Genomic DNA, 13824 nt, shown 5'->3' on the forward strand with positions numbered 1-13824 from the left:
TACATATTCTGTAGAAGTATGTAGCTTGTACAGTTGGCTGAGTCCACCTTAAATAAACTGCCACTTGATTCATACAGGGATTCTATACCAAACCATTGGGGTTGGGGGTGGGGTTCCTTTGTACCTAAATGAGACCAGGAAGCACTCTTGGGATTTGGGGTATTAGAAAAAGTTCTGGTGCCCTTATGCCCTTCCTGACCCCTGCCACAGTTCCCAGCAGGAAACAAGGAATGGCCTGAGTCTGATCTCTGAAAGTAGGCCTTTTAACTTGTCTGAAACTGGCCTCGTAGCCAGGAAAGTAGAAATGAGATTGATACTCATTTTATAACACGTCTCAGGAATGACTGAGGGAGACCGTGGTTATTTAACCAGGAGGTATGATTTCCTTTCCCAGCATTACCTAATGAAATAGTTGGCACTTTGCAGATGGGAACTGGGAGGGGTAACTGCCAGCCAGAGTTGTGCTTCTGTCCAGACTTAAACAAAGCATCCCCAATTCCCAGAGGCTCTATACAACAGTCTGAAAATCTGATAATTTACTCATCCTTCTTGGTCTGGTTGGCTTAACTTTCCTGGGAACTCTGCTCTGTGAGTGTAGTTTTAGTCAAACATCAGTGTTAAGAGAGGGAGGCTCTTGCATTTTCCCTCCCTCTGAAGTGCTGGGGTTAAGGGAAGAATGGGTTGGGCTGGAAAGGAGAGAAGCCAAGGACAGTGTAATTTGGAACACCATTTCCAGACCTACCATGGAGTCTAGGCACTGGCATTTTTCAGGGGAGCATATTGGTGAGGGGCATCCCATTCATAGGACACAGAGAAACCAATCCTCTTAGGGCTACCAGAAGGACAGGTTCAAGGATTTGGACAATAGCTTCGCAGTGGTCACTCCACACTGAAGAGTTCAGAATCCAGGATGGGTGCAGGTGTGGTGGTTGTGACTATAGGTTTTCTCTGTCCTGGGTCATCCCAATTCCCTGGGAGCAGAGGCATCTATGAAATAACTGGGTATCCTGATGGTCCACTTTAGAAACTAAAAAAAGCAAAACGGTTGTGACCAAGGTCCTAGGTTAAGGGAGGAGTTTCCAACAGAAATTCACCAGGAAAAACCATGACCTCTTTCAACAGGTTGGTGGAGACCCCATTATAAATTGATTCCAGATTCCTATATTTCTGAGGACACAGACCTTAAGGGGACCATCAGAGTATTGCCTTGAGGAACTTGTTAGATAAAAGTTAGAGAAGGAGGGGACTCCAGCCTCAAATGACCAAAATCTCTGGTGGTGGTGGTGGTAGGTCAGGCGAATCTGTCCATCCAACTGCCTGGTCCTTCTGATGTGAGTCTCCAAGCATGCCAGAAGCCTCTAAGCCTTTCAGCCTAATCTTCCCTCTCTTTCCTGCATCCTGGCTTACGGAGGGTGGAGGGGGCGGTAATAATGCAGTGGGAGTGGGTGAGGTGAAAGGGGACAATGGAAGGAAAAATTGGACTCCAGTTGGCCAAGACTACCCACAGGCCACTGGGTTAAAGGAGAGGGAGTGGAGAATGGGTGCTTCTGGAACTCTTCAGTAAGCCTGGGTAATATCCTCACCCAGAGTGCCAAAAAAGGAAGCGAGACTAGAGGGATAGGGAGGTGGGAAACCAAGGTATCAGACGTTGCTGATACGCACACTAAGGGCACTGCCCTCCTTCTCAGCTTGTTCTCTGAATGACTCCTCCAGCTTGAGCTTTTCAGGGTCTCCATAGCATACAGTGCTGTCACGTAGGCCACTAGGAGGGGCCACTTTCACAACTTGGTCAAAAAGGCTGAAGTCAGCTATATATTTGCCACTGGCTGACAGCGAGATAGCAGGTGTGAACTCATAGCCCCAAAGGATCTCCTCTGGCAGGTAGGAAGTGCGCACTTGGCAGGTGGCACTGGTGGATTCCACTGTCCCACTTAGGATCAGCACCAGCTCGAAGTCGCCCTCACCACTGCGGAGGGGGAGGTCTTTTAAGGGACTGGTCTCATCTACCACATGGTAGAAGGTAAGGGGTAGAATGAGGAAGGGGCTGTCAGAGGCCGTGTCTACTTGAAAAGTCACATTGACCTGGTTAAGCCGGATGTTCTCACCCTCCTTGGTCTGGTGGGTCTGAAGCAGTTTGCCTGTCACCTGGCAGCCAATGAGAAGGCTCTTACGCATATTGGCAACTCGAATCATAAGGCAAGGCTTCCCATTGTGGGCAGCTACAACCGCATGCTGGCTGAAACGGATGGTCTCAGCCCGCTTCTTGGGCCGAGCAATCTTTGCCAGGAAGGTGCCTGTGATGAAGATTTCCAGGATGGTGGTGAGCACTAGCTGGGCAATCAGGAGTACGATGGCCAGTGGGCACTCCTCACTGATGTAGCGGAAGCCGTAGCCAATGGTGGTCTGGGATTCAAGGGAGAAGAGGAAGGCCCCCGTGAGTGTGTGCACCTGAACCACACAGGGGGTATGATTAGCTGGGGGGCCCAGCTCCAGCAGGTCCCCATGGGCCACAGCTACCAGATACCACACCACGCCAAAGAGGAACCAGGTGCCTGCAAAAGTCGCCGAGAAGAGCAGAAGCTTGTAGCGCCACTGCATGTCGATGAAGGTTGTCCACAGATCCTTGAGGTAGAGGAAGCGCTTGTCAGCAATGTGCTCCATTCTCACATTGCTGCGACCATCTTTTGTCAGAACTCTTCGCCGCCGTATCCCTGGGCCCATTAGGGGCCGGCTTTCTGTCTGAGTGGTCTGACTGTAATATACCTTGGCAACTGATGTCATCTGGAGGGAGCAAGACAGTATAATGGAGGTTACTGCAGCAATCCAGCCAACTCCTAGCCACCACCCCATGGGAAGGAAGAAGTAACATTTGGATACCACTGATTTGTTGTCTTATTAGCAAATATTTATTGAGCACGTGCTATATGCCAGGCACTGTGCAAGATGCTGGTAAGCCAAAGGTGAAAACAACATCATCCTTGCTCTCCAAGAACTCGCAGTCTAGTGAGAGAGATGTGTTCAGTAAACAATTACAATACAGTCTAATATTTGTAATTCTTAGGGAAGACAGAGAGGAAAGAGTAGTAAGTTCACAGTTCCTCAAAGATGGGGCCAGAGTAAAGAGGGCCTCTACTGGTCTCCATCACAAAACCAATTCTGTGAAGGTGTCTAATTTTGAAATCCCTCCTCACCCTCATGAATAACATCAGCAAGAACAACTACTCTGTTGATCCTTGCAGGCCAATTCCCCTTAACACACACCCTTAATCTCTCCATTATTTTTCTCCTAGCCCCAAGTCAATATTGATACTAAGATATTCATCTGCCTCAGAAAATAACAGAAACTGCCCATTCTTCTACCCTTCAAGATGTTCTCTAAGCACCAAGCCCATTTCACTATGTATTAGTTACTAGTATCATCACCACCATCATTTATTTGCATCATCTGGGGAACTTTAGTCTGGGCTGGGGTCTGGGGTAGTATTAGGAAGAACACAGGGCAGAAAGAGTAGAAGAAATAAGCAGTGGCGGAGGAGAAGCAACAATCCATTTTTCCAAGGACTGGGAGAAATGCCAGATTGGAGGTGGCAAAATTGCCTTGACTGAGTGAGTAGGAGGATTAAGAGTGTGTGTTAGTGGCTATGTCTGCACAAGCTTAAATTCGGGATTACTATATGTCCAATAGTAGAAAGTGGGGCAGGCTCTGAAATGAAGCTAGCTCACTTAATTTAAGGCGTCTAGCACCCCTGCCCCAAAACTAACTTGGGCTTTTCCAGCACAGAAAGAATTTTTTAAAATACATTTTATTGATTTAAGAGAGAGAATTTTTTAATCACATGAACCCTTTGACTCTGAAGCTGATGACCAGATCTTCTGGAATGAGAAAGTGGTCTCTGCAGAGTTTGGTTCTTCTTAGAGAACAGAGAGACTCATCACATTCTCCTCTCTGAGAAGTCTGAGCCATTGCATTTTATCATTCTTCACTACTCTATCTTCTCCATGGTCTTATGCCTTGAGAACCAATTACTTGGGTCCAGTCATATATCCACCTAAGTAGGCACTAAATTAGAGATTATAATGAATGAAAATCCCAGAATGTTCAGAAGCAATCAGGAGCCCATTTTACCAGCCCCCACTCACTTGACACTTTTGCCCAAGTGACACTACTCAGCAAGACCTGCATGTCACCCACTTCCCCAATATCCTTAGCTACTTTGGAGCAAAAGGGAAGCTCTATAATTCTGAAGTTTGAAGAATTCTTATGTAGAGCCCCAGTAAAGTCCCATTCAGTACTCAGTAGTAGTAATAATAAACAGTCATGCCCTAACTGGTTTGGCTCAGTGGATAGCGCGTCAGCACTCAGACTAGGGGTCCCAAGTTTGATTCCAGTCAAGGGCATGTACCTTGGTTGCAGGCTCGATCCCCAGCAGGGGGCATGCAGAAGGCAGCTGACCGATATTTCTCGATGTTTCTAACTCTCCCTCTCCCTCTCTGTAAAAATCAATAAAAATATATATTTTTAAAAAAAACAATTACCACAATGCCTGCATCTATATATTTTAAAGTTTATACATTAGTATGCCTTCTCATTTGGTCCTCAAACTCTCAAAAAGATGGGAAACCTCTATAAGAGATTTTTAGGAACTCTTATTAAAGAACAGAGGAAGTGGTGGAAAGCTGTGGATGAGTGAACATTTTAATTTTCAGTAAGAAAAATGGGGGGTAGGGGGAGGATGGCCAGTGTGGCTCATTGGTTGAGCATTGACTTGTAAACCAGGTCATGGTTCAATTCCTGGTCAGGGCACATGCCCAGATTGCAGGCTTGATCCCCAGTAGGAGGTGTGCAGGAGGCAGCCAATCAATGATTCTCATTATTGATGTTTCTATCCCTTTCTCTCCCTCTCTGAAATCAACAAAAAAAAATGTATTTTAAAAGACAAATGAGGTACATTTCACAAACTACAGACAAACAGGCGAGATATTGATCCTAGACAAGATTCTAGATGGAGCATTAAGATTGTGAACACTTGGGTAGGGTGGAGGAAAGGCAGTTATCAGTAGGACCCACCATGGGTCACTAAGAACAAGTTACATCAAACCAACAATTTCCTTCTATAGCAAGGTTACCAAATTGGCAAATTAGATCAATGCAATAGATAAAGCATATCTAAGCAAGATTTTTTACAAGATCTCTCATGTCCTTGGGGATATGACAGAGAAAAATGAACAGTATACTAGTAGGTGAGTTAAAAATAAAAAATCAAATGGTACTGGTGAGTGCATTATGATAGCCTGGAATCAGTTTTCTAGTGATGTACCAGAAAACTTTATCTTTGGACTTGCCCTTTTACACATGGCCATCAATTATGTAGATGACACAAAGCTGGGACAGATCTCAAGTGCAAAGAATAAGGATCCAAAAGAAGACAGATGAGTGGGCCAAATCTAACAAAAAGGATAAGTGTTGGGCTACATATTTGTGTCCAAAATTACCTGCACAAGTTCTGGACTGGAAAGCAGAACCGTGGAAATAAATTTTGGCAGAAAATAATCATGTATGAACTACCTATGTGTTTTGGTTGCCAGAAAAGCAATGCAATCTTAGGCTACTCTCATTGAATTAAAGTATCTAAAATAAGGAAGTAGATGATTCTGCTCTGCTCTGTTTATCCCACACTTGCACTATCGAGTACCAAGGAACAGTCAGGATAGGAAAGGATTCAGAACTGATAATGTAAGAAATGGTTAAAGGAAATGGAGGTTTAATTAGGAAAATAAATTATCTGAGGGATATGATGACTGTGCAAATATTTTGTTTGAGCGGCTACGTGAACGGGTTTGGAGTTTTCTTTGAGCTCCAAGAGAAACAACAGAAGCAGTGAGTTCAGACCACAGGGGGAAGGATTCTATATTGGTATGACAAAGAACAATCAGTGCATCCAAATATGGAAAGGGCTTCTCAAAAGGTAGTGATTGCACTATTCCTGGAGGTGTTCGAGGATATGTTAGCTGAGTGCTTTAGAGGAGATGAAAGCTTTTGTTGGGAGATTGAAAGATTGTCTTTAAGCTTCCACTCACGGAGGATCAGGATGCCTGCCCATCTCTACCCAGACACTTCCTATGGTGACATTTGGGGATTCTTTATCAAAGTCCAGCTTTATTTGTGCTGAGCAGAGATTCTACGTATCTGGGGGAATGGAAGCTCCTGGAACTCAAGGAAAGCCTTGCTTATTACCAAAATAATGGTCTCTGATTACAGAGCACTTTGCAATTTATAGAATATGTAATTTGATCCGCCCCCCACCCCCCACCATGAGGTAATGGGAAAGGCCTCATTAGAAACTAAAGCTCAGAGAGATTTGCCCCAAGTAGGTTAATGGTAGAGTTGATCTTCTGGCTCCTGGTCCAGAACTTTGTCATAGCAACTGCTTCTGCGTTCCCCAGGCTCACTCTTATGGGTCTGTGTTTTCAGGAGGTGCCTCTGTGGTACCCTGTATGGATGATCACAGCTGAGATAGAGAAGACAGGGCCTGGAGCTTCTAGAGCAGCCGTGGGCAAACTACGGCCCACGGGCCAGATCCGGCCCGTTTGAAATGAATAAAACTAAAAAAAAAAAAAGACCGTACCCTTTTATGTAATGATGTTTACTTTGAATTTATATTAGTTCACACAAACACTCCATCCATGCTTTTGTTCCGGCCCTCCGGTCCAGTTCAAGAACCCATTGTGGCCCTCGAGTCAAAAAGTTTGCCCACCCCTGTTCTAGAGGCTAGTGTTAACGGCCACTGACTTGTGGGCACTGGAGATGTGGGCTACTGGCTAAAACTGTTGTGATTGCCACCTCCAGCTTTGTGCCTGCTGTTGCCAGCCTAAGATCTGCCTCCTCCAGCTGTTATCTGCAGCTGCCAGCTGTTGTGCTGCCAGCTGTTGTGCCACCACCCACAGCCAAGCATCTTTGTTCTCAGCAGTGAGAAGCGTCAGAAGCAGATAAACAGTCAGCTACACTCCACTCCCGGCTGGCCAGACCCCTGGGCAGGGAGCAAGCCAAAGCTCCGGAAATGGTGGTTACTGTCCCACCTGAAACACCTGTACTCTTTCCTCTAGAGCAGTGGTTCTCAGCCTTCCTAATGCCGCGACCCTTTCATATAGTCCCTCATGTTGTGGTGACCCCCCAATTTCATTGTTACAAATTGAACATAATTAAAGCATAGTGATTAATCACAAAACAATATGTAATTATATATGTGTTTTCCGATGGTCTTAGGCGACCCCTGTGAAAGGGTCGTTCGACCCCCAAAGGGGGCGTGACCCACAGGTTGAGAACCGCTGCTCCAGAGGGTGCTGTTTCCCCCAAAAAATGGTCCCTGTCAGATGCCAGAGACAGATCTGAAGAATTCTAAAGACAAAGACAAAAAGAGATTAGTTCTTCCTCTTCTACAAAATGAATGAATGCGTCTTTCCCTGAAACAAAGGCCAGTCATGTCTACAGTGATATCTAGCATGTTCCCTCAGCAGATACCATCCCCACCTATTGCTTCTCACCTGTAGATAACCCAGAGCTCACTTTCTTTACCTGAGAGCTTGTGAGTCATTTATGTTCCAGCATGAATGGGTTAATCAACCTTTCCTGAGTACAGGACTGCTCTGGGGTAAGAGCACTGCTCTCATGCCTCGTGACTAAAAGTGACCCAAGGCTCTCCACTGCTTTTAGGATAAGCTGCGAGCCTCTGAGCATAGCATCCAAGGCCTTCTTGATTCCGTCTGTACTTTCTGGCTTTACCACTGTCCTACATGGACCCTGGACTCCAGCCCTGTAAAGAGCATCACTTTCATCCTTTCTGCCTCTGGACCTGCTTTCACATTGCCCCGGTTCCTGCCTATCTGATGACCTCCAATTCATCTTTCAAAACTCAAGTGTTAGTTGCCCCTTTGAAGTTTCCCCTGAACATCAAAAAAAGAGTTTGTCCTCTCTCTCCTCACCTCCAGCCCAGCATGGATTTACTAAGCAGGGTCTTGTACACATTCCTATTTTAAAACATCATCATGGACCCAGCAGTTCCACTTCTGGGAATATATCCAAAGACACATGAAACACTAATTCAAAAGAATATTTGCACCTCTATGTTCACTGCAGCATTACTTACAATAGCAAAGATTTGGAAGCAGCCCAAGTGTCCATAGGTGGATGAGTAGATTAAAAAAACTGTGGTACATTTACACAACGGAATACTACTCAGCTGTAAAAAAGGAAATCTAACAGTCTGTGGAATCTCAGAGGGAAGGCGGGGGAGGGTGGGCGAGTGGGAAGTGATCAACCAAAGAACTTGTATGGATATATGCATAACCCATGGACACAGACAATAGGATGGTGAAGTCCTGGGTGGGGGTTGGGGGCAGGCTAAAGGGGGCCAATGGGGGAAAAGGGACATATGTAATACGTCCAACAATAAAGATTTTGTAAAAAAATGAAATCTGGCCATGGTCTATGGTGCTCAGTGGTAAGAGCATTGGTCCATGCACTGAATAGTTGCAGGTTCAATTCCTGGTCAAGGGAAAGTGCTTGGGTTGCGAGTTCACTTCCCTACCCCTCAGTCCTGGCGCTTTTGGTTGATGTGTCTTTCACATCAATGTCTCTCTTTCTCTCCCCCCCCTCCCAACTGCCCTCCCACCCTTCCACTCTCTCTGAAAAGCAATGGGAAAATGTCTTCAGGTAAGGGAAAAAAAGAAGAAATACATTTGACCCTTGGACGAGAAGTTGAATTGCATAGGTCTACTTATGTGTGAATGTTTTTTCAGTAAATACTGTAAATGTAATTTCTTTTATGATATATTAACATTTTCTTTTCCCTAGCTTATTTTATTGTAAAGATACAGTATATAATACATATACAAAATACGTGTGAATCGGCTGTTTATGTTATTGGTAAGGCTTCCAGTCATAGTTCAAGGGTCAACTGTATATCCAGCTACACTGTTTATGGCATATCTATTTGGCACATCAGGCATCTTCTACTACAAATAAGCATATTGAAATAAGGATTCATGTGTACGTTTTGATTAGCCTGATGTATGATTAGCACTAATGTATGACACCTAGTAGGTGCTCAAGTAGTATTTTTTTTTAATATATTTTATTGATTTCTTACAGAGAGAAAGGGAGAGTTAGAAACATTGATGAGAGAGAAACATCGATCAGCTGCCTCCTGCACACCCCCCACTGTGGATGTGCGCAACCCAGGTACATGCCCTTGACCGGAATCGAACCTGGGACCTTACAGTCCGCAGGCCGATGCTCTATCCACTGAGCCAAACCGGTTTCGGCTCAAGTAGTATTTTATGAGTGAATGAATGAGCAGAAGGGGGCTCCCAAATGACTCCAGCTGTAGGGGCCAATCTAAGAGACTTGAGAATGGACTTTGCCTCACAATCGGGCAAGGGGGTGTGGAAGCTCTTGTCCTGGGGAGGACGAATCAAACTTCCCTCTAGTCCAGGGCTGCTCTCACTCTGGGCCTTCTCACTCCCCCTTTTTGTGTGTCTTCTCTTGATTTTTCTTACAATGTTTTCTCTTTTTCCTTATATACACGGAAACCCAATAATTAATTATCAACACTAATAGATATACAAATGAGCCAGATGTTCTCATTTGTCATGATGTTTCCTACCACAAGGAAAGACCCATGCAGTTTCAGCTGTGTTTTCATAAACTTTTTTAGCACTTACTGTTGCCAGATTCGAAACAAGACACTGGAGTATGGAGATGAGTTAGATATAGATTCTGACCTTGAGGACCTTCTAATCCAGTGGTTCTCAACCTTCTGGCCCTTTAAATACAGTTCCTCATGTTGTGACCCAACCATAAAATTATTTTCGTTGCTACTTCATTACTGTAATGTTGCTACTGTTATGAATCGTAATGTAAATATCTGATATGCAGGATGGTCTTAGGCGACCCCTGTGAAAGGGTCGTTAGACCACCAAAGGGGTCTCAACCCACAGGTTGAGAACTGCTGTATCTAATCTAATAAGGGAGGCAACCATGAAAGAGGCATGAAGTGATAAGTGCCGTAGAAGAAGTGCTAGGGAAGTTTGCAAATGGAAAGGCGACATCTAGCTTAAGGGGGAGGGCTGGGAAGGAAATTAACATTCCTTCATTGGACACCTATTTTGTGCTAGGCACTGGGCGAGGTTGTTGGTGATTTTTTTATGCTAATTCATATAATTCCCCAAACAACCCACTACTTATACCAGGAAACATGGTAACTACCAGGAGTTGAGTTTTTCCTGCATATCTGACTGTCTCACGCAGGGAAGACTTTATAGAGAAAAGTGGCAATGGGACTGGGCCTGAAGGAGAAGCAAGATTTGGACCCTTGGAGATTGGGGCTTAGGGGTCAAAGAGAAGGCCCTTCCAGGGAAGAGAGCAGTGTGAGCAAAAGGGATAATGGAGAAAATCCAGGGCTAGTCAGGGGGCATGAGAGAGAAGGCGGGAAATGCCATTTACTGATGTCTGCTGTAGACCAGCACTTCATATTTCATTGCTGCAACAACTGTAGAACAGTTTTACTCTTCGTGATTACTGATGACATCGTGGTTCAGAGAGCCCACATGACACAACTTACAAGTAGCAGGGCTGAGATCCCTACCCGGTTCTGGCTGCGTTCCAAAGTCCTTTACTACGCCTTCAGGTGAATCCTATGGTGAACTTGCCTTCACTGAGCAAATCCAACACTCAACAACCAGAGATGACACCCAGCACTCAGGGAGGGGAGCGGGAGCCAGCCCAGTGTGAAAGCTCAGCAGCAATGCCGCCAGGCTGTCTGATGGTTGTGGTGAGGCTCTTTGCCATTGCTTTATCCCGAGTTCCTTCTCCTGGGTTTGCATGGCATGTCTTTATCCTCCCTATTTCCCTCCCTTGGGCTCAGCTCCCAGCTCCCTTCCCACATCTCCAGTCATCTGTGCTGCCCAGCTTGCCCCCTCTGATAGTTCATGCTGTTACTGAAGTGTTTCCCCCTTCTGTCCTCCTTTGCAACTTCCTCTTTGTCTTTTCATTCCCTACTACACATTGGTCTGGACTGTCCCTTCTTATAGTTTCCTCAGTCTCCTGTGTTGCATCCTGGAGAGCTGATTTTTGAAGATGGTGATATGGAGGAATAGTATGCTATCCATCTAATCACAACTCTGACCTTCAAATCCTGTACCAAGCTGTATCTCCATCCGTGTGTCTACATCAATAGAGGCATTCTAAGCCTTGCAGCCTTCTGTTCTCCCTAATTCTTCCCTCTAGCAAACAGCCTCTCAATTTATGGTAGGAACTTGGAAATAGAGCCAGATAGGCAGTTTTCACTATAACTATTAACTAATTCAACCATTGTAGGCTGGAAGTATTTCTGAACCAATCACTGTGAAGGATAGATAATGAATAATAGGTGGATAGAAACAGGGATGTCCCAGCTCACCCTCTGTGCCAGTGTCTGCCCATCCTGCTCAAATGCTATGTGTTGGGAGAGCCCTGTGTACAAACAGAGGAGTCTGAAGGACCATCAGCCTCAGAAGCTGAGGCCAGGCTGGTCTCTGAGCCCACCCTCGTCTTAGACAGCGGAGCAAGGTACATGCCCAGCATAACATTCGAGATGGAGTGAGAGAATCAGGCACAAGGATGTTTGAGGACCCTGCCAGGAACTAAGAGGCAGCATTGCCTGGTGGAGAGTGGGCTGGACTAAGAAGCAAGAGTCAGGAGCCAATCTCAACTCTGCCAGGGTCTAGCAATGACCTTGGGCAAGTCTCTGAACCTCACAGGCCTTTGTTTCCTTACTTGTGGGTTAAGGGCATTGGGTTAGTTTCACATGCCTCAAACTAGTGTGCCAGGACGTACTCAGAGCCGCAGGATTCAATTTCATGTGTTCCAGAAATGTCAATTTTACTCAAAGATTTTGAAGTAATGCCCTAACCGGTTTGGATCAGTGGATAGAGCGTCGGCCTGCGGACTGAAAGGTCCCAGGTTCAATTCCGGTCAAGGGCACATACCTGGGTTGCGGGCACATCCCCAGTAGGGAGTGTGCAGGAGGCAGCTGATCGATATTTCTCTCTCATCGATGTTTCTAACTATCCCTCTCCCTTCCTCTCTAAAAAATCAATAAAATATATTTTAAAAAAAGATTTTGAAGTAGAATCTTATTTTAATATTAAATGATATATGATGGAGTAAAATAAAAAATTGCATAATTTATAAGGCGAAACAGATTCTAAAGATGTCCAGTTTGTGGCGCACCTCTGTATCCTTTCGAGTATAATTCCCTCCCCTCTGCCTTTCAGAACGAATTGCTGGGTCAGTTTGGGAGACACTGTTCAAGGATTATCAAGGTCACTTCCTGCTTTAAAACTCTATGCCCAGCCGGGCCAGTGTTGCTCAGTGGTTGGGTTTCGACCCATGAACCAGAAGATCACGGTTTGATTCCCAGTCAGGCCACATGCCTGGGTTGTGGGCTCAATCCCCAGAGGGAGGTGTGTAGGAGGCAGCCGATCAATGATTCTCGTCATTGATGTCTCTATCTCCCTTTCCCTTCCTCTCTCTGAAATCAATAAAAACTTATTTTTTAAAGATGAAAAATAAAACACTCTGCCCAGCCTGGGTCCCTCCCTCTGTACTTTGGTCCCATCCTTCCCACTGGCCCCAGTAGAGAGAGGAAATGGCTACTCAGCCTCTCACCACCCATGTATCTCTTCTTTAGATATGGAGCCCAACTTGAACAGCAACCTTAGAAGCCTCCAGAAGGAGGTCAGCTTGCATTGCAGACTGAAAAGAAGCATTTCTGGGGTTTCAGGTGTTCTCAGAGAGAGGGGGGGAGGAAGAAATGAGAACGAGGGGTCTAAGAGGAAGGCGGTAAGAAAAGCTCTGCAGGATTATGTAAGCCCTCAAGGTTGGAAGATGAATGGAGTTGGGTTTGGGGTTCTTTCCAAACTTGATGTCTTTCTTCATTAATCTCCCTCCTGTCCTGCCCTGAAGAGAAACAAACAAATAGAAATAAGGCCAGATGCACACACATCTTGAGGTGGGGAAACAGGGCAGTGTGTGTGTCCAGGGCCTGCCTTGCCAGCTGAGTCACTGTTGCCTCTGCCCCCCACCCTCAGGTCTCCATCCCCGTCCCTCCCGTCCTCTAGCCTCGGCCTGACACCAAGGCCCTGGCCCAGGGAAGAATAGGCTTTTCTTTCCTTGTGTCAACGTTTGGAAAGTTCTCATAGTCTGATCAAAAGAAAGGATAAAAGCCTTCAGAGCATTTCCTGGGAGCCGTGACCTCCATCTGGCCCTTCTGATCCCCCTGCGCATTTTCCAGCCATGCGAGGGAGGGACACAGCGATGGGGCCATGTCAGATGTTCTCCTCTGTCCAGAAACCACGCCTGCCTGTCTGTGGGCTGACCAGGACCACTGCCCCTTCCTCTGCCCCAATCCCAGGAGTGCCTTCAGAGAATTGCCCAGAGGGGCATCTCAGGACCCCCCCCCACCCCCCCCACCCCCCCCCACCCCCCCCCCCCGTCCCCAGCAGAGAGAGAGGATGACTTCCTGGCACATGAGTACTGCCGCTTTGATGCATCTGCCCACTCCCTCCACCCCACTCCCAGCAAACCCCACCCCGAGTCATCACTGGGCCACGGTGTCTGCTCCTACCCGCTGTCTGGGGCAGCGGGCTGCACATCCTGGTCCTGTGCGAGGCGCTTGGCACCGGGCAGAGTTCAGCTTAGGACAAAGGATGCACCACGGCCTCCCTAGCCCCAGCTCTGACGATTCTGAGAGCCTTCTGACCTGGCCCCATCTGGGTTCTCACCTC

At 46.3% G+C, this 13824-nt stretch overlaps 1 protein-coding gene across 1 annotated transcript in view; it reads right to left on the minus strand.

Moving 5' to 3' along the window:
• Positions 1–1641: 1641 nt before the first annotated feature.
• KCNJ10 (potassium inwardly rectifying channel subfamily J member 10) overlaps positions 1642–13824 on the minus strand; it is a 28398-nt gene continuing 16215 nt past the window's right edge. Inside the window, exon 2 of the mRNA XM_059674884.1 lies at positions 1642–2781. Within this exon, the coding sequence (XP_059530867.1) occupies positions 1642–2781 (1140 nt within the window). The remainder of the gene's footprint in view (positions 2782–13824) is intronic.

Source organism: Myotis daubentonii, chromosome 18, assembly GCF_963259705.1.
Source record: "Myotis daubentonii chromosome 18, mMyoDau2.1, whole genome shotgun sequence".
In the NCBI taxonomy this organism is placed as follows: Eukaryota; Metazoa; Chordata; class Mammalia; order Chiroptera; family Vespertilionidae; genus Myotis; species Myotis daubentonii.